Consider the following 26,545-nt stretch of genomic DNA (forward strand, 5'->3'; position numbering starts at 1 on the left):
ATGAACGCAACACTCCGCGTTGCATAGAAACCACCAAACCACAACGCAGCACTTTTTTTGAAAGTGCATCTAGTGGTGTTAGTAACGGTGGTCCTATGATAGCAACTCTAAAACAGGTCTTTCTCAACTCTGAAGCGTAAACAGAGACAAAACGGTCATTGATCTTGTGGAACAGATCCAAGTCAAGCTGGACATTTTCGCGACCGACTTGAGCACGGGTCGGATGCTGCATTTTCCGACGCTCCCCAAACACATCACATCTACAGCACAAATCACGGATGGAATGACAGATTTCATTGCGAGGTTGAAAGAGAACTTTGTCGCTCGATTGGATGACTTGCTCTGCCGACAGAGGTGATGGGCTTTGCCAGAGACCCCTTCACTGTTGCAATAGAGGGGGACGTATCAACCAGGGCAAAGGAAGTGGTCCCCTGCATCGACAAGGGGAAATATACACTGGAACTTATTGACATGCAGCGCACTAACGGGCCAGCGAAGTTTTGGAGTGATGTCAAAAAACAGCAGTTCCCTAACGTTCAGAAAGTAGCGATCTGTGTGCTCAGTATGTTTGGATCAACAAACACATGTGAATCAAGCTTTTCACACATGAACTCAATCAAAAGTAGCACTCGCTGCTCCCTGACTGACAGCACTCTTCACCAATGTCTTAGGATTGCATTGACATCCTATGAGCCAAAAATCACTGCTCTTGTTCAAAACAAAAGATGTCCCTTCTCCCATTGAGAAAGTCAGCGATGACAAATCACAAATGAGGTGATAGTAAGCACCTAGTTTACTATAGTAAACGTGTAGTGTAGTATTCATTCATATAGTTACCCGTATCCCTTGTTATGGGTTTTTGCACTGAAGGGTTTGACAGTTCTTTCTGTATTCATTTAAATGCACTTTGTAATGTGTCTGTGTAATGTGACCAAAACATATGATTTTTTTGTTATTACTTGAAAAGTGAAAAAATAGTATTGCTACAGTACTACCTCTTTGTGTTGCATTGGAGCTCTTTAGCTGTTTTTTTTGTATGTGAGGACATTTATTAAGACTGCTATTATTGTATTCAGTAAATGCACTTTGTGATGTGCTTGGTTCAAAAAAAAAAACCTGAATATTTGACTTCTAAAGCAAAAAAATGTAATGCTACAACTGTGCACTTTTTTTTCAGATTCTGTTAAATTAATGCTAATTTGTTGTGTTTTTATGCACTTTGCGACCTACCTTTGTTAGATGAACAATGACTAAAAATTGCATATTTTTCATCGCAGTAATATGTGTTGGTTTAAAATGTGTCACTATCCGCTTTTTACAGGCCGCTGAATGTCTGGCCCAGCTGAATGTTGTAGTTATAAAATCTGGCCCAACTGCATGTGTAATTGAATAGCCCTGCTTTACACCATGTCGCTATAAAGATAGAAAGACTAAGCCTTGCACAGAGGCATGAAAATACATTTTCAAAATGCTCAACAGTGCTGCCAAAATTATAAACTGCTTCTACACAATTAAAATAAATGCTTTTATATATTTCTATTAGATGTGACTCTTTGGCATTTCTGTTATTATTAACACTGCTGCTTTAGTTGTTCTGACTGCTGAAATCCTCTGTTATTCCGTGGGGTGGGGGAGCCGGGGGCTCGGATCCTTGTCACCTTTTTTATACAGATGAGTTTGTATCCCAAAGCCTCAGTCACCTTAATTCATGTAATAAAAACATCTCAGGTCAGTAACACTCAAAGCTAAATGTGCAATAACATGTTCAGCTATGTTACTATTTATAATGTTATTGTTGTTACATCAGAATATGTACATATTGGAATGATTTCTTAACTTACAGTAGGCTATTTTTTACAAGGTGTGTTGGAAGGATTTATTAAATTACTATGAATATTGTCATTGTTGAACGCTTTTAGAGAAGGATGAACTATAAGCCTGAATTACATAACATTTTATACCTAAAAACATAAAAGCCACAATAAATAAATCACAATTATTGTAGTTATTTTTACCTCCCGTATTGCTTTCAACCCACCAGCTTTTATGGTGTTGTTACGTCACTAACTGTAAGCTTGTCATATACAGTCTATGGTCACTCAGAGTAACCTACAGTTAATTTAGCTGCTGGAGAAGAAAGATCAGGGGGGGAGGGGGGAGAGAGCTGCCGTTTCATTCACACTGTTTAAAAAACGGTAACAACGGACTATTTTTCTTAGCGGATGCATGTCAATTTAAATCAATACATACAACTATTTTTTAAATCAATAAAAACATTTTCTAAATCCATAAAAGCATTTAAATTAATATTGGGAGTCATGTCGTTACTTTGTTGAGAATGTGGCCATGTAATAAGCGGGATAATTTGCAGCGACTTGTTCCTTATGGGGAAAAACACCCGTCATGCAGACCAAGATCCCTCCGCTGCGCGTTGGGATCCTGATCTGCCGACGAGGCTCCATTAAAATATAAATATTTTTAGTGAATTACTGAGTTTAGGCACTTTAATAACGTTTTAATGAAGTTGAATACAGTATATTCATATGTGTCAGTGATTTCATGTCAATTCGGCGAACATAAACATAAATGATCGTGGTGAAGATGATGATTAAATTAGGATTAAAAATCGAGAGCCGGGCTGCATTTCCTCCCGTTCGTTTTTTTCGACTAAACAACATTATTTTGTTAAATAACAACATGGTGATGTTTTGTAAATGATTACATGTCTCTTATTTAGCACAGAGTATGATATCCGTGACATATGGATCTTAACAAAGTTCCGCTGTACATCCAGCGTACTGTATCTAACTTTATTTCACATGAGCTCCAGTGTGGAACCCCACTGCACCCCCTGGTGGATCAATGATCCATTGCAGCTGGCTTCATTATAATTACATTTATCTATCACGGGGGCGGTCTCAAGTCAAGCTGGAGGTTTTCCCTTGAGCGAGGCAGATCACGTACCAATCACGGCCCTCGCGTTTCAAACTGTCTGAAAAGAATCGCTACATCTGTATCGGTGAGTACTGAACAGAGACAATCGACGAAATAAATGTTTTATCAACAATAAAATAATCGATGCGAGAGTATGAACGATGTGCATGGGAAAAGAAAGAGTATTGCCGAGCCGAGGGGTGTAAAAATCTCCACGGGTCGACGTAGCCATAGTGGTCCATAAAAACAAAGAGAGTTTTTGCCGTTTTAGAGGGCGCCACAGTTCTGGAACTAGATCTGTCTAGTGCTGGGTCTATAACACAATTCATATCTCCTCCCAGTATCAATAGGTGGGAATTCAAATCGGGGATGGCGGACAATAGCGACTTCACAAAATTATAATCATCCCAATTGGGAGCATACACAGAAACTAAGATGACCGGCTTCTGATAGAGTGTACCAGAAATGATGACATAACGTTTACTTTTTTCCGAACTAAAGTGGCTGTGGCCCTTGTCTTTAGGTTAAATTGGGAATTAAACATTTGTCCAATCCACGGACTATTCAGCTTTCGCTGATCAGATTTACATAGATGTGTCTCTTGTATAAACATTATATCCGCCTTCAGGTTTTTAAGATGTGTCATAATCAGGGCTCGACATTAAGGACTGCCCGATGGCCCGGGGCCATCTAGTATTTAGCTCGGGCAATGAAGCCTCACCTGCTGGTTGCCCGATCGGGCAACCTATTATGCCAGTATCATGCAGCTCGCGGATCCAGTAATGAGTGACCCGACAGTAAAACTAAACATATCTATAACAAGTTTAGGTAGTTTGAAAGGTAATTAAAATAGCTACGAGTGATATTCTAACCTCAAGTGTGTGTTTTGTCCGCTCACCGCTGCATGTGATCATGCAGAGCTGCGTGTCGACTCGTCAGCAGCAGCTGATCTCTCTCTCCCGTCAGATTAGACTTCACTCGCGTTTATGTCCATATCGATCAGATCCAGCTAGTTCTAGCTAATGATATGACTACCTGCTTATTAAAAGACACCTAAACCATAAGTGTCGCTATGCAACCGGGTGAGGCCACAAAGTATAGCGCAGCATTATGCATTTGTTTACATGCCCACCGGAACCCCGAGGCATTACCAACAGATCAACGCACAATCAACCCAGACAGGACATCTCTTTCTCCACATTACGTGTTAGACATTAGAATTGACTATTATTGTCTGTCACATACTCTTCTTGTCTGTCACATAAGTGGCGCAACTGAAGCGGTATTGCGCTAAAGGGAAATTATTTTGACCGAAGAGATTTAGATTTGCCGGCTAACGGGAACTCCGACGTCACCATGTTGTGTGCTTCGCGGATGCGCTCGGCTCCTCTCGACTGCTGCTCGGGTCTGCTCGGTCAGCTTCCGGATGAGGAAGCATTCATTCGACCAATTTACAGTAGATAACATAACAAACATTTTTAACAGGGGCCATAATAGTGTAAATAATGTTTGTTTTGGCAGTTATAACTGAATGTAATGTTTTCTACTTTTTTACATCTGGGAAGGCATTTGCCTTCATCAGATGGAAAGTGTCTTGACCAACAACTTAAGTATTTCTTATAGCTATGCAGGGCATGCAAGCGAGCAAACAAGAGCAAACAAACAAGTGAAATGAAGAATAAAATTGAAATTGTACAATATAATATTGTGGTGGTTCATCTTATAATTCAGTCTAGACAATACACCAGACAGCATCTACAGTAAGACCTGGAAAAATCTAAATGTTCTAGGGGGAGGCCCCCCAAACCCTTCGTGCCATTTCGTTCGCGAGCATTTTTCAGGGCAATCTCTATTGGGCTCAGGGCCATCTGTAAATTAGCTTAGATGGCCCACAGGGCATGCACTGATAATCTTTGTGCGTTTCACCGAAGCATTCAACCCACCAGTGTTCAAAGAGAGTATCCTGACTGCCTGTCCACCACCAGTCCCTGTACCAGTTACATTAGCCATGACACCGCGTACAGCATCGAAGGTGTAAGAACAGCCCTAGAACATCCACAACTAAAAATGGAGAGAACAGTGTACATAAAGATGACAAAACAGAATGTAAATGAAACAGCTGCCTCAAACAAATGGAAACCTATAGCCCCATCAAAACAAATGCCCCACCCTCTCCCGCCTTCTCCCTCCCCTCCTCTACTCCCTCCCACCTCCTCCCATGCCATAGATGTAAACATGTCACATCCTGTGCTTTCATGGCCGAGCAACGTTAGTTATAAAAGAAATTACGTCCCAACAGAACGACGGCTGTAAAGTGCCCAGAAACAATTTTGAACAGCACGAGTTAACAAGGACATTCGAAAAACTGCAAAAAACACCCCGGGTATATAATGTAAATACAAAAATTTAATCATACAAAAAATAAATGTAGACCACATGTCGCATTGTGCGCTGTCATGGCTAGGTAACGTTAGATTATACAATCAATTGTGTCCAAACATAACGGTTGTAACGTACCCAGTCCACCATCAATGCAGGGCTAGCGTGGTTTAGCCTAGCCTAGCTCAGCCACCACTAGCCTAGCACAACATCAGTGGTTAGTTAGCCGTCGGTATTTCGCCCGCTGTTCGAGAACCTCCTGTGTGAAGTCTTCGTAGATCTGCACTGGTGTCCCACGGTAGCGGAGATCCCCTCGTCTCTTGCAGGCCTCCCGGACAATCAGTTCCTTGACTTGGTAGCGATGCAGCCGCAATATCACAGGTCGCGGTCTCGCCCCTGGCTGCGGCCTAGCTGCCGGCGCTCCAGCTCCAGCTCCAGGTCCAGCTCGGGAGGGGATTGGAGAGTTTCATTGCCTAGCAGCTCGACCAAAAGTTCAGAAAAGAAGGTTGTAGGCCGGGTCCCTCAATAGACTCAGGAAGTCCAATGATTCTAATGTTATTTCTGCGGCTCCGACCTTCCAGATCTGCGGTCTTCGCAGCCAGCTTAGCATTGCTATCTGCTAATACCGCACACTTGTCCTCGAGTATACGGAGTCGCTGATCTTGCAAATTGGCATTGGTCTCAAGAGAGTCTATTTGTTCCCCATGTTCTGCTACTGTGCTCTGCGTTTGGTTCAGCTTCGCCTCCAGTACTGCAAAGGCAGCTTTGAAGTCAGCTGAAATGCTAGCTCTGTGCTCCCTCTGTGCTAGCTCTGAGCTAGCTCTGTGCTCTTCAAGCAGGCTAATTATGCTAGCCATGTCGGAGACAGCAGTTTCGGTCTTTTTTGCCTGTTTCGTCTCCGTTTTCAATGCAGATTTCGGCATCACAACGGCTTTTTCTGATCTATATTCCAAATTATGTTCACACAATACAGGTTTAACTCAACTTTGGTGGTTTTAAATTAAATGTAGAAAGTAAAGTCGTGGGAGAACGAGACAACGCAGCCCTCACATGTTCGTCCAACCGGAAGTCCTTGCTTGTTGACAAGCAATTTTTTGGTGCCAAATAAGAACTCCGCTGCATTGGAAACCGGAAGAACTGGTTCTTATTCGGGTACTAGCCCGGAATTGGCCCTGGAACCGCTTTGGTGGTGATTGAACCTTATTTGATCCAGTTTATTACTAGTTTTATTCAACTTTTCATTAATTTGACCATTTTAGGGTTTAGTCAAAAAAACTCCAGACGGTTTTCATATGTGTCATGTTACTTTAATTTTAGAGTGTTTATATTTTAAAAGTCTTCTAAAGGTGTGTTTCCCGGGCCTGATCAGATGAGCTTCATCAACACCACCCATGTTTCAAACGTGCTTGTTCTGCCATTACAGCGCGTATCCCTTTGCGTAGCTAAACAGTTAGCTAACATTTAAAAGTCCTCCAATAAAGATGCAAGGTTTGCTTTCTTGACTTTACTGTTCTTCTTTTACTTTGTAAAACTGTAACAATACAGAAATAAAACACATTTAAGTATGCAGGCTTTACACATATAACATATAAGTAGCACTGTACAAAAGACACACATACTACTATTAAAGGAGTTAGCTACCATTAGCATCACTATTAGATAGAAATAGCACAGATCACCATTAGCTGAATTATCACACATTAAACTAGCTTCAGACAAAAGGTTACAAACTTCAAACATTCTGCACATAACACATCCAAATTGCACAGTAATAACTCACAGACAAATATTCTCCAAGGCTCAAGCATCACAGACACGAATATAGTTTACATGACGTCTCCGCTCCTCCATGTGTTAATCTCCATGCTCCATTCACAAAGATCCTCGCAAAGCAGAGAGCGCTCACTCTGACACGCCCCCAGCAAACCAATAAAACTAAGGAGCGCTCACTCTGAGCCAAAAAACATGTCCCAACTCTATAAACATAGAAATAGGCAACACAGTGCTAATTTGATTTGTCACAGGCAAAGTTCAGTTTATTAGTTTGCTCTGATGCATATTGGCTGATGAGTATGATCTTTAAAGGTGAAAGATGTGGAGCATGTCTGGAGAGGTCCCTTTTTCTGGCCTTCACAAAAACATTACAAATTGCCTCTTATTTTCTTCTTAGCTCTTTTTGCTCCTATCTTTAAGCTCAATGATGTTCTTGTAATAGGTTGTATACTCATTGATGACCAGGAAGTGTTTAATAGGGTGTAATCCCCAGCCTGCCCTGCATCGCTGTACGTGTTGAAGAATAGCCTTAAAGCCCTTTATTTACCTAAAAACATATTAAAACGTTTCCCACAGGCAGGACACCAGGCTCCCTGTGGCTCAGGCTGGATTACAGACGTGTGGTTAGTGGAGTTTTCCCAGGACTTGTTGTACTGTTTTGTGTCATTATACCAGCACCTTACAAACATAACAAATTAACAATGTAAGTCCTCGGTAAAATGAATTTATTTACAGCCGAACTTGTTTCACATGCGTAATGCATCAGATGGTTTAAGAAGACCATCATTTGTTAGTATTACCAACATGGGGGATTGTATCACCAATGAATCCCTGCCCTGGTGTTTGAGCTGGTAAATATTACTCTTATGTACCGGAGGTTTAACCATATACAGTATAACAACAGCAACAATAACCATGTTGCACCATCAGGATGCAGGCTGTCTGCAAACACAATCAATGCCTAAATGCTAATAAAAGTCTCTGAAGCCTTTCCCTTCCTCCTTACCCTTCTGCTGCTCTTACCTGAAGCCGGACCTGTGGTGTTTTCACAAATACAAACAAAGCTCCGGTGTAACATTGTTTACCTCCCTCAGGCGAGCAGGTCCTTCCTCGTCACAAATTAGTGAAGCTTGTTTTTATTGAAAAATAACATAGCTTGCATATGTTACATGTTTGCATTGTCTGAATGCATGTCTATTTATTCCGCCCTGAAGTTTCTGGCACATTGTTTCTTTTGTTGCTCATAGAACACGTAGAGGAAAACCGGATACAAATACAGAAAGAGTTTCTGTCCTGAACATCCTTATCTACTTCAACTTTTACTTTTGTGACTGAAGTGTGGCTTTTCTCTTATTGCAGCACTGGCAGGAGATATCACTTTGTATTTTAACTAATAATATATGGTTGAAAGATAATAAGCTTTAAGTCCTCAGCAGGCTTTGCTGAGACAAACTGCACAGTTGACTGAGCGCCATTAGGGCTTGAGGGCCTCCAGGTGTGAGAGCCTTGTCATTGCTTTAGACAGCATCCTGTGCAATAGCTGCCCACTGCTCCTAGTACAAGGATGGGTTAAATGCAGAGGTCAAATTTCACTGTGTGTGCTGTGTGCATGTACTGTATGTGTGACATTAAAGAGGGTTTCATCCTCCGATTCTATTCTTCAGTGCTTCTACAGTGGCTCCATGTATTGCATTGTTTTCTTCAGCTGGGCCACGTCATTTTTTAAAATTTGCTTATTACTTTGATCTACATATGAAATCCCTGACCCCGTACATGTGTCTTTCATTCCAGAAACCCTGTCTGACTTAAGTATTACATTGTGAATTAGAGATGCTGATTCAAGCTTTCATATTATTATATTTTCAAGCAAAAAGGCTAAATATTCCGTCATTTAATTTCTCCAATTTGAGCATTTGCTTTTGGTCTCCATGGACACTGGGAAATGTATATAAGTACTTTAAGTAAATAGACAAGTGTGGTATAAGTGTGTGTTCTGACAGGGATTGTGTGAACATCAGGTGACAGTACCAGCATTACTGGCCAGGACAGGGTCGATGGGTTTCACACGTGTTCAGGATCCTGCGTGGAACCCTTGGTTTGTGTGGCAGCATTAGTGCCCCATGGAGGTAGTGATCATATGAGGTCTCGGTCCAGTGCGCGGCCCTCGGGCTGGAAGTGGGGCCTTAGAGCTGGGGGTGTACAAGCCCTAAGCCAAAAGCTCATTATCACAATGCCCCATTATAGCCTTTGGATTAGTGCTGGGATGAAACCCCCCCGCAGGGGCCAAATCAAACAGCCTGCATACAATTCCTGAATTATTCCCCTCGGTTTGTCTCTTTCTATGTTAAGCCTGCTGCCCTCAACTGCCCTTTTTGTACAACATTAGAATAAAGTGCTTTTGCTGCACACCTGATGTAGTGGATATTTATTATAATCTGTGTTAGAGTGGCTCTGGGTTCTGGTGTGAAGGTCTCATTTTTATGTTGGAATTGCAAAGAGAGTGTTTCTGTCACAAGATAAAGTCTGATAAGGTTAAAAGTCCAGTAGCACTTGTAATATGTAGAAGAACAACAACAGGCTCATCTGTTTAATGCCATAATATAAAGGTCCTTTCCACTTTAAGAGTCAGTTTTCTTTGGTTAGAGATCAGTGAAACTATCACAGGTTCTGGATGACGTCTCATGCGGTCACTTGCCCGACACTTCTGGGTGTTACTTAAATGTCTCCGAAACTTTTAACTTGATTGCTGCCAAATGCGATTCAGGCTTTATAGTCTCCCAAAACTGGTTCTATCTGGCTGAGTCAGATTAACCTGAGCAATAACAGTTCATGGTGAGTACGGCGGCGAGAATACAATTGTGACAAGCAGTAGCGCTGAGTAAAGTGATTAGAACACGACCATACACACATTTATAAGGTCAGGCAAAACTAACCAGGCATAGGGACCATACGTTCGCTGTTATCATAGCAGCTATCAGATGGAATCAATACATGGGTTACACTGGTTGCCATGTCAGACTATCAGAGGTAAAATCATAATGAAAAATACGTCGGTAGAATATGCCTGTGGGAAAAGGCTTATGCCACAATATGTGACCTGCTTTATCGAAATCAGTCGCATTGACCCGAAGACACATTTTGAGTTGTATACACTGTTGGAAAAAGGAGATTCCTAGCTTTCTAATGATATCAGGATTGTTTTTGTACTCAAAATATTAAGCAAAATATGTCACATTATATAATGACTGTCATCGAGTCATCATTTTGAGAAAAAGGCTTTCAAAGTTTTCTCTTCTCTGGAATCCATCAATCTGATTGATTATTAGCTGAGCAAATGATCAAAATAGTACGGAGTGAAAATATTTTCGTTTGGATTTCTGGTCTGGGGGAAGCTCGCGAGTGTGTGTGTTAAAGTAACCTGTTTTCCCAGTGTCCAGATATGAGTTTGCTTAAACATATGTGTGTGCTTAATTACTTTGTATCAAATAGTAGTAGTCTGTATAACAAGAAGCTGGAAATATGAGAAGTGAAACATACAGTATGTACTAGGAGTAGTGGAGATGTGAGAGATGAGATATCCTTATTTGGACACAGTGTGTCAAACATCTGGAAGGCTGTATGGTAAAAGGTGTGTGCGTTAAACATGCTGTAAAGTTCTACTACTTAGAAGCATTGCTGTAGGACTGCTTGAGAGCAGAGGTAATGTTTTCCTCGTTATTATTGATACTAAGGTAACTTACATGCATTACTTGTATTAGCCAACTATAAACAACTATATCTTAAACATATCCTAAAGAGTCCAAAAGTATGTGAAACTGTGTGTGTATTAAACTGATGGGGGAGGGGGCCGGAGAGAAGGAAGTCTATGTCCAGAATGTGTATGTGTCTGCAGGCTGCCAGATGCAAGAAAACAAACTTGTTATTCGGAGCAGTTCGTACCAGGCACCAAATGTGTCTGCTTTACCTCAAACTTAAGAGACTCTTGTTTCCGGTTCGCCTCGGCTGGCTCGCGCTGATTCGCTGCGGCAGGCCATCGTTTTTGTATCTCCCAATAAGATGACCCCAAGGGAGGAGCAACCGACACAACTCCTCCCCACTTGTTTGTATAAATATTATGATATTCTTATACACGGGGCTGTCTTCTGACTGGCTGTCGTGATACGCATTATCACACGGTGGTAGAATTCAGCCCGGAGAGCTCTGTATTTTGTACTGTTGCAGAGTACTCTGTATTTGTATTGTTGTTTTTTACCATTAAAACAGATCATTGTTTAACCTTTATTCTGGTGTTTCAAATTCCTTCTCTTAAAATGTAACCAGCTCATCAAGGGACGCGCGGAGCAGAGGTGAACCTTCCAACCACTCGATTGGGTGGTGCTCTAACAAAGTGGTGACCCCGACGGGATGACGTGATGAGTAGGGTCTCATAGAAGGAACACCAGCAGCCAGCGGACGAATGGTCCAGGGAAGACACCTAGAATATCGTTGACGACTAAAACCAGGGCCCTACAACTGAAAGGTGAGCAGATACCTGTTACAATCAAAATCTGTGATTGGCTATAAAACAACATTTTTAGAGTTGTCAGGGACATTTTCCAGTGTCATAGTCTTGAAGGTAAAAAATACAATACATATTTTAGCTAGGTAGGAAAGTTATATAACATAAAAGTGAAGCAGCAAAGTATTTCAGGGTAGGGTATCGAGTCCCTACGGCTGGTGGGGTATCGAGTCCCTATGGCTTGTGGGGTATCGAGTCCCCACGGCTAAACTTGCTGGGGAAGTCAAGTGGAGTATCGAGTCTCCATCCATGACAAAACAGAATAACACTTTCCAGTCTCGTAGGAGCTGCAGTTGTGTTATATGTATATTCCAAGAGGAGAAACGCAACTTTCAAAAAGCCATTTGAAACTACCGGATCTCACTATCTCTTGTTCTGTTGGGTTAATCTAGACGGCTAAACGTGACGATAAAGAGGTTCTGCAGATTTGGGTTCCGACTCCATGTGAAAGCCACATCGCCGAAAAGGGGGTGTCGAAGCGCTTTCAAAAATCTCCCAACTTGTTGAAATATACATCGCACTATAAAAGCTGGATAGACTGTATGGGGAATAATTTTCTGTGAATAAAAAGTATAAAAAGTGAACACAAATAACCTTAGTTAGAATATATAAGGGATAAAAGTCAGTAAGAAAGAAGAAACGAAGTCAGGATGGGAGGAGAATTTGAACGACGAATGAGAGTTAGGGGCCCCCATGCCGGGGAGTCTCCGACAGCAATGGTGTCAGGCAGAGAGATTGCTCCTTAGCAGGGTTAAGCCGAGCGACAGTAAGAAGGCGCCGACCTCCGCTTCCAACATAATAAAATGATAAACGAAGACAGAGTAGGGGGGGACGAGACATTCGGAAATCTGTTTGTTGATTGTTCATTCATGTTGGTTGTCATTGTTGATTTGTAAAGGTCTTGTTTTATGTTGATAAATGTTTTGGTATACCATAGTTTGTTGTTAATTGTTCAAAGAAGCCCCCTTCTCCTGAAAAGGCTGAGAGCTCCAGCCGGGGTGTATCAGTATTTGTCTGTGAAAGTATCTTCCCCCTCTTTCTGATTCTGTAGAAGAGGAGACCCTTTGTTTCATCAGCCGGGAGAGCAGCAGTGTGTCTGCTTGCTCTTTTCTCTGATGCCTGAAAGAAGGAGTGAGTTTAAAAATAAGGAGTAGAGGATCAATGATTGATCTGAAGTTGGAGTGAATACATTGAAAATGAATAGATCAATGTGTGATTTGAAGTAGTAGATATATTGAAATAAATAAGAAACTATAATTTGTTGTTTTTAGCATAGTTTTTGAAGGATACAGTTGTACTTAATTATATTTCAAGGGAAAACATTATATTACATACAGTAACGTTAAGGGAAAGTAAAAAGAAGTTTTTATAAGTCTATCAGTCAGAAGGAATCTGTTCATGTTTAAGCATGACAGAGGTGCTGTACGATGCTTGCTCAAGCCCTCTCACACTGTTGGATAACACAAAGAGACTAAGTGTGACTTATGAGAAGCTTGTGGACAGGAGCAGCTGCAGGGCGCAGTGAGGAATGAGAGGGACAGGAGAAGTAAGATGTTCTGAAGAGTCTAGAGAGATTGAATGTTATATAAAGTTAACTGCTATTCTGGAAAATGTCCTATTGTTCTATGATTAACATAAAATAAAAATATATTTTCTAGATATAAGAACAACATGCTTATCTAGGTTAACAGAAAGTTGCTATTAACCAGTTTCAGCTGCAACTATCCTATCTTTGTTCTAAATAGAACATACGTTGAATGTACAATTAATATTAAGAAAGTTCACAATTGATACCACTAAAGACCGTTTTGGATTAATAGGGCGTGTCTGTCATAAACATTTGTGCTTAGATGGAATAAAGTGTTGAGATGTTCTCAAGAGTGGGAGTTTTCACAATACCTTTTTTTAGTTTTAATTGAAACAATTAAGTGATCAGGAAATAAAACTGTTGATGATTTCTTTAGGTTTCAGCTTTAGTAATGAAGATTGCATTTTGTGAGGAAACTTTTCCATCAATAATTCCTTTAAAGAGCAACTTGCAGGTTTTTTTTTTTACTACATTTATGCTCAACCTTGCCTGAAAATTACAATTAAAAATGTTAATGCAGGATTTTATATGTTTTACAAGACATAAGGGCAGGAATTCAGAGGAAAATGAGCCTTTTTTGAGCTCTGCTACGAAAAACGTCGTTTTGTAACGTCATATGTCAAACGCGTCATATTACTTCACATGGGGGAGCAACTTTCTCGGAATCGTTCTCTGCCCAATCCACGGTAGTAGTTTGTAGTTGGTTTGAGCAGTTGTGATTTAGTGAGCTGGTATTTTTTCGGTAATTTTACATTGCATTTCACCATTTGTAATAATGGTGAGCTGGCGTTTGTGCAGGTTGCACATCTCCAGCCTGTCAGGACATCGAGTCCACAGTTTCCCTCAAGGGAAAAGGACCGGAGCTAGCTTTCGTTCCTGGGTGCGTTGTGCATCCAACTCCCTGCAGCACATACTCTCCACAGCTTTAGCAGGAAACCGTATTAGTATCTCTCTCCCCCCCTTCGCTGCTCTCTCTCTCTCCCCTCCGGTACACAGCACCGTAAAACAGGGGCGGACTGGGACTAAAATTCAGCCCTGGAAACTGACCCAGTCCGGTCACATGAAATGTCAAATGTTAGAAATCCGCTGTTTATTATTTAAAGTTTTACGTCCGATTCGCTCCTTTTTTCCTCTCTGTAGTACACGGCTCCAATTTGGGCATTGGCCTGTCATCAGATTTCATTTTTAGTTGCTGCTGTGTAGCAGAAGTTTAGTACAATTATTTTTGATGAAATACTCCAAATCTCCACCCTCCATAATTGCACTTGCTTCAGTTGCTTGCTACTTTTTAAGGGTGGTGATGACAGTTACAGTACGAACTGAAGTTGATGCGATTTGATTGGATTGTGAGGCATGACGTGAGCCTCATCTGATTGGTCAATCCCTCAATTTCTTTTCACCAAGGGAAGACAATTTCGGCTAGGCTCCTCTCGCAACAGAGAGTGCAATCTACTGTTTCATCATAACATCTAAAGGGCCGCTGTTTCACTCTTTGTAAAATAATCAATGAGAATGGGGGAGAGATGGGCCGGCAGAATAATTACCGAAACTAAACGAAGTGTTTTTATTTATTTATTAAAATTATAACTACAATCTAAAAAAACAGGGGAAGCCTGACTTCCCTTGGCCTCCAGGAGAAAACGCCACTGAGTTCAAGGGATAATTCTCACCCACCTCTTGCTCTTGCACTTGTACATATGTGCAAGTTGTGCTGGTTCTTCCTCCGCCAGCTCAACTCTGTCCCTCATCATGAAAGCAGGAGGCTGGCTGTATATCTGAACTCGCGCCCTCATCATTCTCTTCATCACCTTGCACTTGTTCTAAGCTGCTGCTGATAATGCTTGTAGCAGCGCTGCTGCCAAAAAGGTCTGTCAATTTGCGACATTTATATGCTTCACCTGCGAGTGACTTCACCTTTTTCTCTCTTGCCTTCTCGGCCCCACCTTTTTCTTTTCGTTTTCTTTGATATTTATCCATGTTTTTTCATTGTCCCTGTCTGCCGCGGCGTCTAATCCCTTCTTTTCATGTGGCCGGTCTTTTTTCTTCTTCGTGTGTGATTATTTGACAGATAAGAACCACACAACTGCATTAGCGGCCGCTGCCGCCCTCTGTCGGCCGTCAACGCAATTTAAATGATGACGTTAAACTATTTTTTTTTAAATGGCCAGCCGGCCGTCAACGGCCCTTGACGACCGGCCGTTCTGTGGTTCTCCAGATTCTACGGATGGCCAGTCCGACCCTGGCGTAAGACGTACGGCTGCAATCAGCTGTGCACCCTCCCCCGAATACACACCATCAAGCCATTTACAACGGCATATCAACGGAGGCTTCACAACCTTTCTCCGCCAGATCGTCAAGTTTGCAGTCTATGTTAAATCGAAGTTTCATGTAACAATTATTCTCTCTAAATCACTGACAAAACAATTTGAACTTTTGGCTCTTGACTTGGAAGTATCAAAAGCGCTCCATATTACTGTTGTTGGTTGCTACAGACCACCTTCAGCTGTCAGCGAAGCTTTACCATCTTTAATGCAGCTTTTGTCCAGTCTTAACTATACTGAAATTGTCATTGTGGGTGACCTTAACTGGAACTGGCTGCTACCAGCATCTGATGATGTTAAAACATACTGCAATTCCTTAAATCTCTTTCAGATTGTTGGCAGTCCCACTAGACCCAATCTGAAATCTCCTGAAAAATCCTCTTTAATTGATCTAATCCTTACAAATGCTTCTCATAAATACACCCCTGCTTCTGTATTTGCAAATGACATCAGTGACCACTGTGTCATTGCCACGGTACGGAATACAAAAGTCCCTAAGACAAAACCCCGTATCATCATAAAGCGTGATATGAAACATTTTGTAGAGCAGGGTTTTTTCCACGACCTGTTTCTATTTGATTGGGACAAAATCAATCTCATTGCAGATGTTGAAACTGCTTGGACATTATTTTATGATGGTTTTATTAAAATAGTTGATAGGCATGCCCCCTTAAGAAAATACAGAGTAAAAGGCAGAGACAATGCATGGTTCACATCAGATCTTTCTGATTTACTACACGAGCGCAATGTGGCATGGTCAAAAGCCAGGAGTACAGGTCTTGAGTCACATTGGCTGCTCTTCAGGCAGCTGCGAAATGCATTTACCGTTAAAATCAGAAATGCCAAAGCGGATCATCTCCTATCTGAAACTTCAGATAACCTAAATAATCCCCTTAAATTCTGGAAAACTATTAAATCATTAACTGGAAACAAAAATGTTATAGAGCTTCCTGATTGCATTGTGAAGGAGGACTCTGTTCAAATCTCTGATAAGGCAGAAATGCTTGGTTGTTTTAATGAGCATTTTATTGCTTCTGGTTCTCTGTTTACCTCGCAGAACATAGCTCAAGGAGCCACTGATCGCTCTGACGGTGGTATCTGGGAGGGTGAACCGTTTAATTTTATTCCAGTAACAGTTTCAGAGGTGCATAAAGCCCTGAAAAGTTTGGAACCAAGAAAATCAGCAGGTCCTGACAACCTGGAGCCGTACTTTTTAAAGTTAGCAGCTGATTTTATAGCTTTGCCCTTGGCTTATCTTTTTAATCTGTCCTTGGAGACAAACGAAATTCCCCTTATTTGGAAATCTGCTTTTGTTCTCCCACTGTTAAAAGGGGGTGACCCCACTCACCTAAACAACTACAGACCCATCTCCAAATTATGTGTTTTAAATAAAGTACTGGAATCACTGGTCAATTTCCAACTGAAAGAGTTTTTATCAATAAATAATATTTTATCTGAGTTTCAATCTGGTTTTAGGAAAAATCACAGCACTACAATAGCTGCCTTAAAAGTAGTAAATGATCTTATTTACTTCTTAGACAATAGAGAGCATTGCGCAGCACTTTTTATTGACTTGTCAAAGGCTTTTGACACAGTGGATCATGCCTTACTGTTACAAAGACTTGTTAGTATCGGTCTTTCAGGTAAGGCTGTCTGTTGGTTCAAGAATTATCTTTCATGCAGATCACAGTGTGTGCGGGCAGAAGGCTTAACTTCAACATCTCTTCCGGTATCCAAGGGTGTGCCACAGGGATCTGTTTTAGGACCATTGTTATTTATTATTTACATTAACAGTCTTAATAACAATGTTTTGAATGCAAATTTGCATTTTTATGCTGATGATACAGTTATTTATTGTTCTGCGTCCACCCCGAAGCAGGCTCTTTGTCAGCTCCAGAATGCTTTTAACATTGTACAATCCAACATGTGTGATTTGAAACTTGTTTTAAATGCTGCCAAGACAAACCTAATGATGTTCTCGAAAGCAAAAGCCAAGGTCTTGAACCTTCCTCCTATCACCACCTTGCAGGGGACGGAGGTTGAATCTGTGTTGCAGTATAAATATCTTGGAATTATAATTGACAATTCGCTCTCTTTTAAACCACACATTGTGGAACTCTTGAAAAAATTAAGAATAAAATTAGGTTTTTTCTTTAGAAACAAGTCTTGTTTTTCCTATGAGGCCAAAAAGAGACTAGTGTCTGCAACCTTTCTGTCTGTGCTGGATTATGGAGATGTGGTTTATATGAATGCATCTTCTCAGTGCCTTCACTCGCTGGACACCGTCTACCACGGTGCACTGAGATTCATCACAAACCTCAGATCCTTGACGCACCACTGCAATCTATACACTCGTGTTGGATGGTCTTCCCTGACCACGCGTAGACTGAAACATTGGCACATCCTTATATATAAGGCTATTCTTGGTGCTCTTCCCCCTTATCTAAGTATGTACATAAATAAAAAATGCACTGGATCCTATCGGCTTCGCTCAGAGAACTTTTTCCTTTTAACTGTACCAAAGGTCCGTACTGAACTTGGGAAAAGGGCGTTCAGTTACACTGCCCCTCAAGCTTGGAACCTGCTTCAAACTGAGCTGAAACTCAGAGAGCTGGTCTCATTAGAAACACTCAAAGCAACTTTAACTGACCTCGAAGCAGGCCGCTGTGTCTGTAAATGCTTTGGATAAACTTGGTGTATGACTGTGTTGTGATTGTGTGTTTTTCTTTTTTTAATTGCTTGTAACTGTAAAACTGTCTGAAACTGTGCTGTTACCATTCTTGGGCCAGGACTCTCTTGAAAAAGAGATTTTTAATCTCAATGAGACCTATCCTGGTTAAATAAAGGTAAAAAAATAAAAATTAAAAATTAAAAAAGAAAATTAAAAAAAAGTATCAGCCGTACCTCGCATCTCCCCTCCGGTACACAGCACCGTAAGACGTAGTGTGGAGTTGCATTAGGTAACGCTGTGGTGGCTGTACTGCTCCAGCCGTCTACTTTGTGTTTGTTTCCCCCTGTCTGTGTTGTTTGTGTGGGCGTGGTGGCTGTCACTCCTGGCTATTGATGGCGAGATGAAGCCTTATGAAGCTTTTAAGTTTTCCAGCCAATTGGTTCACAAAAGGGTTCATCTCGTGAGGCTTTATCATGGGCTTCATTGGAACACAAACCCTCAGTTGGTTAAAGTGTGTAAAACAGGCAGATTGGACATCTCAACAGTGTGGCTCTATCTCATACCGAGTTCCCAATGAGTAAAGCCTTAGAACAGGGGTGCCCACACTTTTTTGGCCGGTGAGCTACTTTTGAAATGACCAGCTCACGGAGGTCTACCAACCAAAAATAAAATCCCAAATTGCAGGGGGCTGAATAACACGTTTTATTTATACTTGGGATAACTACAACAACTCTATTTGGGTTCTTGAACAGAAACAAATACATGAATACATAAAACAAAAAGGCATGTTTGTTTGTTTGTTTGTTAGTGTGTCTGTGTCTCTCTCTCTCTCTCTCTCTCTCTCTCTCTCTCTCTCTCTCTCTCTCTCTCTCTCTCTCTCTCTCTCTCTCTCTCTCTCTCTCTCTCTCTCTCTCTCTCTCTCTCTCTCTCTCTCTCTCTCTCTCTCTCTCTCTCATTCAAAGGGGCTTTATTGGCATGAAAGTTAAATTAAACAATGTTGCCAAAGCATCACAATACAAAATAATTAACAACATTAACAGACATTTCAAATTTTTACATATTATTGATGATATACAGGACTGTCTCAGAAAATTAGAATATTGTGATAAAGTTCTTTATTTTCTGTAATGCAATTAAAAAAACAAAAATGTCATACATTCTGGATTCATTACAAATCAACTGAAATATTGCAAGCCTTTTATTATTTTAATATTGCTGATTATGGCATACAGCTTAAGAAAACTCAAATATCCTATCTCTAAATATTAGAATATCATGAAAAAGTATACTAGTAGGGTGTTCAACGAATCACTTGAATCGTCTAATTAACTCGAAACACCTGCAAGGGTTTCCTGAGCCTTGAAAAACACTCAGCTTGGTTCAGTAAACTAAATCACAAGTATGGGGAAGACTGCTGATCTGACTGCTATCCAGAGGACCGTCAATGACACCCTCCATCAGGAGGGTAAGACACAAAAAGAAATTTCTCAAAGAGCAAGCTGTTCACAGAGTGCAGTTTCAAAGCACATCCACAAAAAGGGGGGAAAGGGGGCAGGAAACGCTGCACAACCAAGAGAGATGACCCTAGCCTTAACAGCATTGTGAAGAAGAGTCGCTTCCAGAATTTGGGGGAGCTTCAAAGACAGTGGACTGAAGCTGGAGTCCAGGTATCAAAAGTCACTGTTCACAGACGTGTCCGGGAAATGGGCTACAATAGCCGTATTCCCATGGTCAAGCCACTTCTGAACTCAAGACAACGGAAGAGGCGTCTGACTTGGGCTAAGGAAAAGAAGCACTGGACAGTTGCACAGTGGTCCAAAGTCCTCTTTTCAGACGAAAGCAAGTTTTGTATTTCATTTGGAAGTCAAGGCGCCAGAGTCTGGAGAAAGGCTGGAGAGGAGCAAAATCCAAGTTGCTTGAAATCCAGTGTGAAGTTCCCACAGTCAGCGATGGTTTGGGGAGCCATGTCAGCTGCTGGTGTTGGTCCACTGTGTTTCATCAAGCCCAGAGTAAATGCAGCTGTGTACCAAGAGATTTTAGAGCACTACATGCTTCCGTCTGCTGAAAAGCTCTATGGAGATGAGGAATTCATTTTCCAGCATGATCTGGCACCTGCCCACAGTGCCAAAACCACCAGTAACTGGTGTACTGACCATGGCATTACTGTCCTCGATTGGCCTGCAAATTCCCCTGACCTGAACCCCATAGAGAATATGTGGGGTATTGTGAAGAAGAAGCTGAAAGACACCAGACCCAACAATGCTAATGAGCTAAAGGCCGCTATTGAAGCATCCTGGGCATCCATAACACCTTAGCAATGCCACAGGCTGATTGCCTCCATGCCACGCCGCATTGATGCAGTAATCCGTGCAAAAGGATTCCCAACCAAGTACTGAGTGCATTAATGGACATTTTCAAATGTCTGATTGTGTTTTGCTGTTATAAATCTTTTTTTTTTACTTGGTCTGAGGAACTATTCTAATTTTTTGAGATAGGATTTTTGAGTTTTCTTAAGCTGTATGCCATAATCAGCAATATTAAAATAATAAAAGGCTTGCAATATTTCAGTTGATTTGTAATGAATCCAGAATGTATGACATTTTTGTTTTTTTAAATTGCATTACAGAAAATAAAGAACTTTATCACAATATTCTAATTTTCTGAGACAGTCCTGTATATATACAGTGATACAATTACATTTCAACACGTGTGTGTGTGTGTGTGTGTGTGTGTGTGTGTGTGTGTGTGTGTGTGTGTGTGTGTGTGTGTGTGTGTGTGTGTGTGTGTGTGTGTGTGTGTGTGTGTGTGTGTGTGTGTGTGTGTGTGTGTGTGTGTGTGTGTGTGTGTGTGTGTGTGTGTGTGTGTGTGTGTGTGTGTGTGTGTGTGTGTGTGTGTGTGTGAGTCTCATTCACTGTCCCTCAGGTTGTGGCATGTGTATACATATTGGGCAGCAAGGTGTGCCTTGTCTCCTTCTCCTAGGAGTACTCTCAGTCTTGAGAGGTCATCAACCTCCTTGAAACCTGGGATTACAGAGTTCAACTTGTTCCAATAAATGCTCCTTACTTCGTTGAATGTTTGGCACTTCAGGAGGAAGTGCATCTCTGTCTCAGTCTCACCTGTCGTACAGTGACCACATGTTCTGTTCTCTTTTGGTTGCCAGGATCTTTTGAGTCTTCCTGTTTCGATTGCCAGTTTGTGGTCACTGAGCCTGTACTTGGTTAGGATCTGTCTCTGCTTTCTATCTCTGACAGTAGAGAGATACTCTGCCAGCTCATACTCTCTGTTTAGAGCCAGGTAACATTCTAATCTACTTTGGCTTTTAGTTTCTTCTTCCCAATGTTGTAAATAGTTGTCTTTACATTGTGTTATAATGCGTTTGACTGTGATTGGTGTTTGGAGAGCAGTGTTGTTGAGAGACTGGTCAGAGTGGCTCTGAGAGGGGGCAGTTAGCCTCAGCACCAGCTGACATAGGGGACTCTTCTCTGGGGTTAGCTCTTGGCTTTGGAGGGCTTTGGAGTGGAGGGTGTCTCGGGGGCTGGATCTAAGGTGGTTAAAGAATGTCAGTGCTCTCTTTTGAGTGTTAATGATCAGTGGGTATCTGCCTAATTCTGCTCTCTACATGCATTTGTTGGTGTTTTTCTCTGAACACGTAAAATGTATCTGCAGAATTCTGCATGGAAAGACTCTGTTGGATGTTTGTCCCAGCGGGTATAGCTCTGGTGACTGAGTGGACCCCATACTTCACTACCGTACAGCGCAATGGGCTGGATCACACTATCAAAGATTTTGAGCCAGATTTTAATTGGAATTTGGACATTATAAAATGTTCTCTTAATTGCATTAAGAGCTCTTCTGGCTTTTTCTTTGAGTGCATTCACTGCCATGTTGAAACTTCCTGATGCTGTTATGGTTAAACCGAGGTAGGTGTAACTCATACTATGTTCCATGATATGATTATTTATGGTAAACTGGTATTTGTTCTCCTGACATCTGGGGCGTTTTTGGAAAACCATGACATTAGTTTTCTTCATATTGACTGCCAGGGCCCAGTTCTTACAGTACTGGTCTACTATGTCCAGCTGTTGTTGTAGTCCTTGTTCAGTAGGAGACAGCAGAACAAGGTCATCAGCATAAAGCAGACACTTCACCTCTCTCTCTAGGAGGGAGAGGCCAGGAGCAGCACAGTGATCCAACTGAACAGCAAGTTCATTTATATATATATTAAATAAAGTGGGACTTAAATTGCAACCCTGACGAACACCTCTTCTCTGGGTGAAGAATTCAGTTTGTTTGTCTCCAATTTTAACAGCACACTTATTCCCTAAATACATTGATTTAACCAGATCGTACATTTTGCCCCCTATACCACAATGTAGAAGTCTATAATAGAGCCCTTCGTGCCAAATTGAGTCGAAAGCTTTTTTGAAATCAATGAAACAAGTGAATATCTTACCATGTTTTGTTTGGTGTACATGTTTGTTAACTAAAGTGTGAAGGGTATATACATGGTCGGTGGTGCGGTGTTTTGGAAGGAAGCCAATTTGATTTTGACTCAAGATGGATTGTCGGTTAAGGAAATCTTGTATTCTTTTATTTAGAATACTACAGAATAATTTCCCCAGACAGCTGCTGACACAGATGCCACGGTAGTTATTAGGGTCTGATTTGTCTCCACTCTTATGAATGGGGGAAATGAGCCCTTTGCACCAGATGTCAGGAAAACATCCTGACTGCAATATGATATTGAACAGCTTTAATACTGTACCCTGCATCTCTGGGGTGCTGCATCTGAGCATTTCGTTTTTAATGTTGTCTGGGCCACAAGCTTTCCTTGGCCGGAGAGATTGTATCTGTGTGGTCAACTCTTCCCAAGTCATTGGGAAATCAAGGGGGTTTTGGTTGTCTTTAATAGTTTCTTCTAATGTTTGGAGTTTCTCTTTTGTAATACATTGATCTGAATTCATTAGATTTATTGGTATGTCTTTGTACAAACTTTCAAAATGTTCTCTCCAGATGTCACCGTTTTGGATGGGTAATGCTTGCGGTTGTTTTGTGTTGAAGTTGCTCCACAGATCCCAGAATTGATTTTGATCAATGGCTTTCTCAATATCCTCAAGTTTCATGTGGGTATAATTTAGTTTTTTGTTCCTTATTGTACATTTATATTTGTTTAAAAGGTCATTGTATCTAATGCGTAAGGCTGGGTTGTTTGGTTGCCGATGTTTTTCATTTGCTATTTTTCTCAGGTCTTTTCTGATGGTCTTGCATTCCTGGTCAAACCATTTGTCAGCGTTTTGCCTTTTAACAGGCTTCCGCTTTTGTTTTACAAGGTCAGCTTTAATAGCTGCCTTGTGAAATATCATATTGATATAATCAATGGCCATGTTTACACCATCTTTGGTCGGAACATATTGATTTTGGTCAAATAGTGACATGTCATTCATCAGATCAGGTGAGTTCAAGGCCATGGTGAATGTGTCTCCACTGTCTGGGGCCCATCTGTAAGTAGGATTTAATGTATACAGCTTACTGGGTTCCCTTGTTGTGTCACTCATTGGACCTGAGACTTTAAAGAACACATTGATTTGGTTGTGGTCTGAAAAGGGGGATTGCTGTCTGACAGTGAATGCACTGATAGTGGAGGGGTCCATGTCAGTGATTGCATAGTCTACTACACTAGACCCTAGAGCTGAGGAGTATGTGAATCTCCCTAAAGAGTCCCCTCTGAACCTCCCGTTCACTATGTACAGGCCTAAGGCCCGACAGAGATGCACTATCTCTTTGCCATTCTGATTGATTTCAGAGTCAAGGCTGTTCCGATGGCTGACGGTTGGTGTGGTAAACAGGGGGGGCTCACCAAATACATGGTGGCTGCCCTGTGGGTCTATGACATCAGGTTCAATTCCTGTTCGTCCGTTCAGATCTCCAGTTAGAAGCACATTTCCCTGGGCCTGAAAATAGGCTATTTCTGAATGGAGAGTTTCAAAAATGTCTTCTTCAAAATAAGGAGAATCTACTGGGGGTATATAAAGAGCACACACGTATAGATTCCTGTCAGTTATGCCCAGGGCTTGATCTAACCTTAGCCAAATGTGTGATTTACCTTGTTTTACTACTGAGATCTGATGGCAAAGATCTCCTTTATACCACACCAAGATCCCCCCCGATGTTCTGCCCTTGCGTATGTTTTTTGATTTTATAGAGGGCACCATTACTTCATTATAACCTGGAGGACAGTGAGTGAGCAGATCATTTTTACACCATGTTTCTGTTAATATAATTAGATCAACATCTTTGATAGATTCTAAGAACTCTGGATTCTCACTCTTAACCTCAAAGGTTGAGGAGTGGAGTCCCTGAATATTCCAACAGCTTATATGAAAAGAACGCATCTTTTAAAAAATACAAAACAATCAAAATGAACCTATATAGTGAGACAAATATATAAAAAAAACAACAACTCTCTCTCTCTCTCTCTCTCTGACTGTCCCTTCATTTCCCTGTTAAGAAACACATAAAAACAAGCAGGGTAAGAAACTTCTCTCCATGGTCCTGATATAATGCTGCAAAACACAATTCAATATATTTAGGTGGGTCCCTACCATATTCTGATGACTTGCACTGAATGGAGTCTGTCAATGTTGCATAATCAGGACAGTAACTGCTGATGGCTAGTCTCAGACAGGCCTCCAAATGTTTATCAGTTAATTGGGAACGGTATTTCGACTTCACTATCTTCATTTGGGAGAAGGCTGACTCGCATAAATAAGTTGAGCCGAAGAGTGAGGTCAGTGAGGTGGCACATTTTCTGACGTTTGGATACTTTTCAACCCTGAATAAGTTCCAAAACTGTCCGGCATGGGCACGCGCCTTTAACTGAATGTCGGCCTGCAGCGACAACATCTCATCCTCCAGCGCAGACGAGTTCAGATGAAACACTGCTCCGATGTTTTGGGCCAGCGAATCAATATCATGGTCTTCACTAAACGGATAGCACATGAATGTGGCGATTGGCTCGAGCAAAGCAAAGTCTCGGAAGCGTTTCTCGAAGTCAGATGTAATGTTATTGACTTGCTCTGTGTAGCGCACACTGTCAAGGAGCGCGCTGTCCTTCCCTTGCTTCTCCAGCTCAGAGGCGATGTTTATGAAGTTGGCCAAATCTTTGCGCTGCAGCTTTGAACACAGCAGATGCAGTCTTTGTTTGAAGGCATTAACTGAGCTGATCATGTCAACCACAGTTCTGTCTTTCCCTTGTAGCTCCAAGTTCAGCTCATTTAACATGTGTGTAATGTCTGTTAAAAACGCCAGATCTAACAGCCACTCCTCGTCATCTAGACGTGCGTACTCCGCGAGCTTGGTGCCATGGAGAAATTCCTTTATCTCCGGTAGAAGCACTCGAAATCTCTGGAGAAAATTGCCCCTGCTCAGCCATCTTACGTCGGTGTGTAGTAAGAGGTCAGTGTGAACACAGTCGGCATCCTCCAGATATGCACGAAACAGCCGTCTTTGAAGAGGTCTTGCCCGAATAGAACAGGCCACTTTAAGTGACACATCCATGACCTCTTTCATGTTCAGCATTTGTTCACAAAGTGCGTGCTGGTGTATGATGCAGTGATAATTCAGAAAGTCAGGGAATGTGTCATCCTCTCTGCATTTTGCGATGAAGCCATTACAACGGCCCACCATCGCAGGCGCACCATCCGTTGTGATGGAACTCAACTTAGACATGGGGAGTTTAGTGTTGTCAACAAAGTTTGTAAATGTCCGAAAAATGTCCTCGCCCCGAGTGTGTTCCTTCATTGGCAGAATTGTCAGCAATTCCTCTTTCGCCGTCATGTCTGTGAACACCATCCGGATAAAAACGCACAATTGCGCTGTATCGCTCACGTCAGTGGACTCGTCTAGTTGGAGTGAGAAACACTCGCATCCTTCTATGTCCTTCCTGAGTTGCTGGGTCAAATCCTTAGCCATGACTTCACAGCGACGTGTGACTGTGCTCCGTGATAATTGGACGGTCTTGATAGCGTTTACTATTTCTGTTTTGTTTGTGTGATTCCGAAACAAGGCGTCTGCTGCTTCTACGAAGGCTTCTTTCACCATCTCTCCATCTTGAAAGGATTTTTTGTGTTTGATTATAGCGTGACTCACTCGTAGAGATGCTTCAGTGGCTGCCTTTGCGGTGGATGTCGGCTTTAAGAAAAGTGACTGCTGTCCAGCTAATTGTGATTTAAGTTCCCTCACCTTTCTCTTTCTTAACTCGCTACTCGGAGGGAAGTCGCTGTCATATGCCTTGTGAACACTCCGATAATGCCTCTCCACGT

At 41.6% G+C, this 26,545-nt stretch overlaps 2 protein-coding genes across 2 annotated transcripts in view; one reads left to right on the plus strand and one right to left on the minus strand.

Moving 5' to 3' along the window:
- Positions 1-11,566, plus strand: part of LOC307015309 (uncharacterized protein) — a 36,213-nt gene extending 24,647 nt beyond the window's left edge. The window contains exon 2 of the mRNA XM_079643821.1: positions 11,407-11,566. Coding sequence (XP_079499947.1) covers positions 11,407-11,480 — 74 coding nt within the window. The 3' untranslated portion in view covers positions 11,481-11,566. The remainder of the gene's footprint in view (positions 1-11,406) is intronic.
- Positions 11,567-24,716: 13,150 nt separating this feature from the next.
- Positions 24,717-26,324, minus strand: LOC307016207 (general transcription factor II-I repeat domain-containing protein 2A-like; the record flags this gene model as incomplete). The annotated part of the gene is made up of 2 exons (XM_079645250.1): positions 24,717-24,724; positions 24,827-26,324. The coding sequence occupies 2 exons, from the start codon at positions 26,322-26,324 to the stop codon at positions 24,717-24,719; spliced, it is 1,506 nt and encodes a 501-aa protein (XP_079501376.1).
- Between the last annotated feature and the right edge of the window lie 221 nt (positions 26,325-26,545).

Source organism: Notothenia rossii (assembly GCF_949606895.1).
Source record: "Notothenia rossii genome assembly, chromosome: 8".
NCBI classification, from domain to species: Eukaryota; Metazoa; Chordata; class Actinopteri; order Perciformes; family Nototheniidae; genus Notothenia; species Notothenia rossii.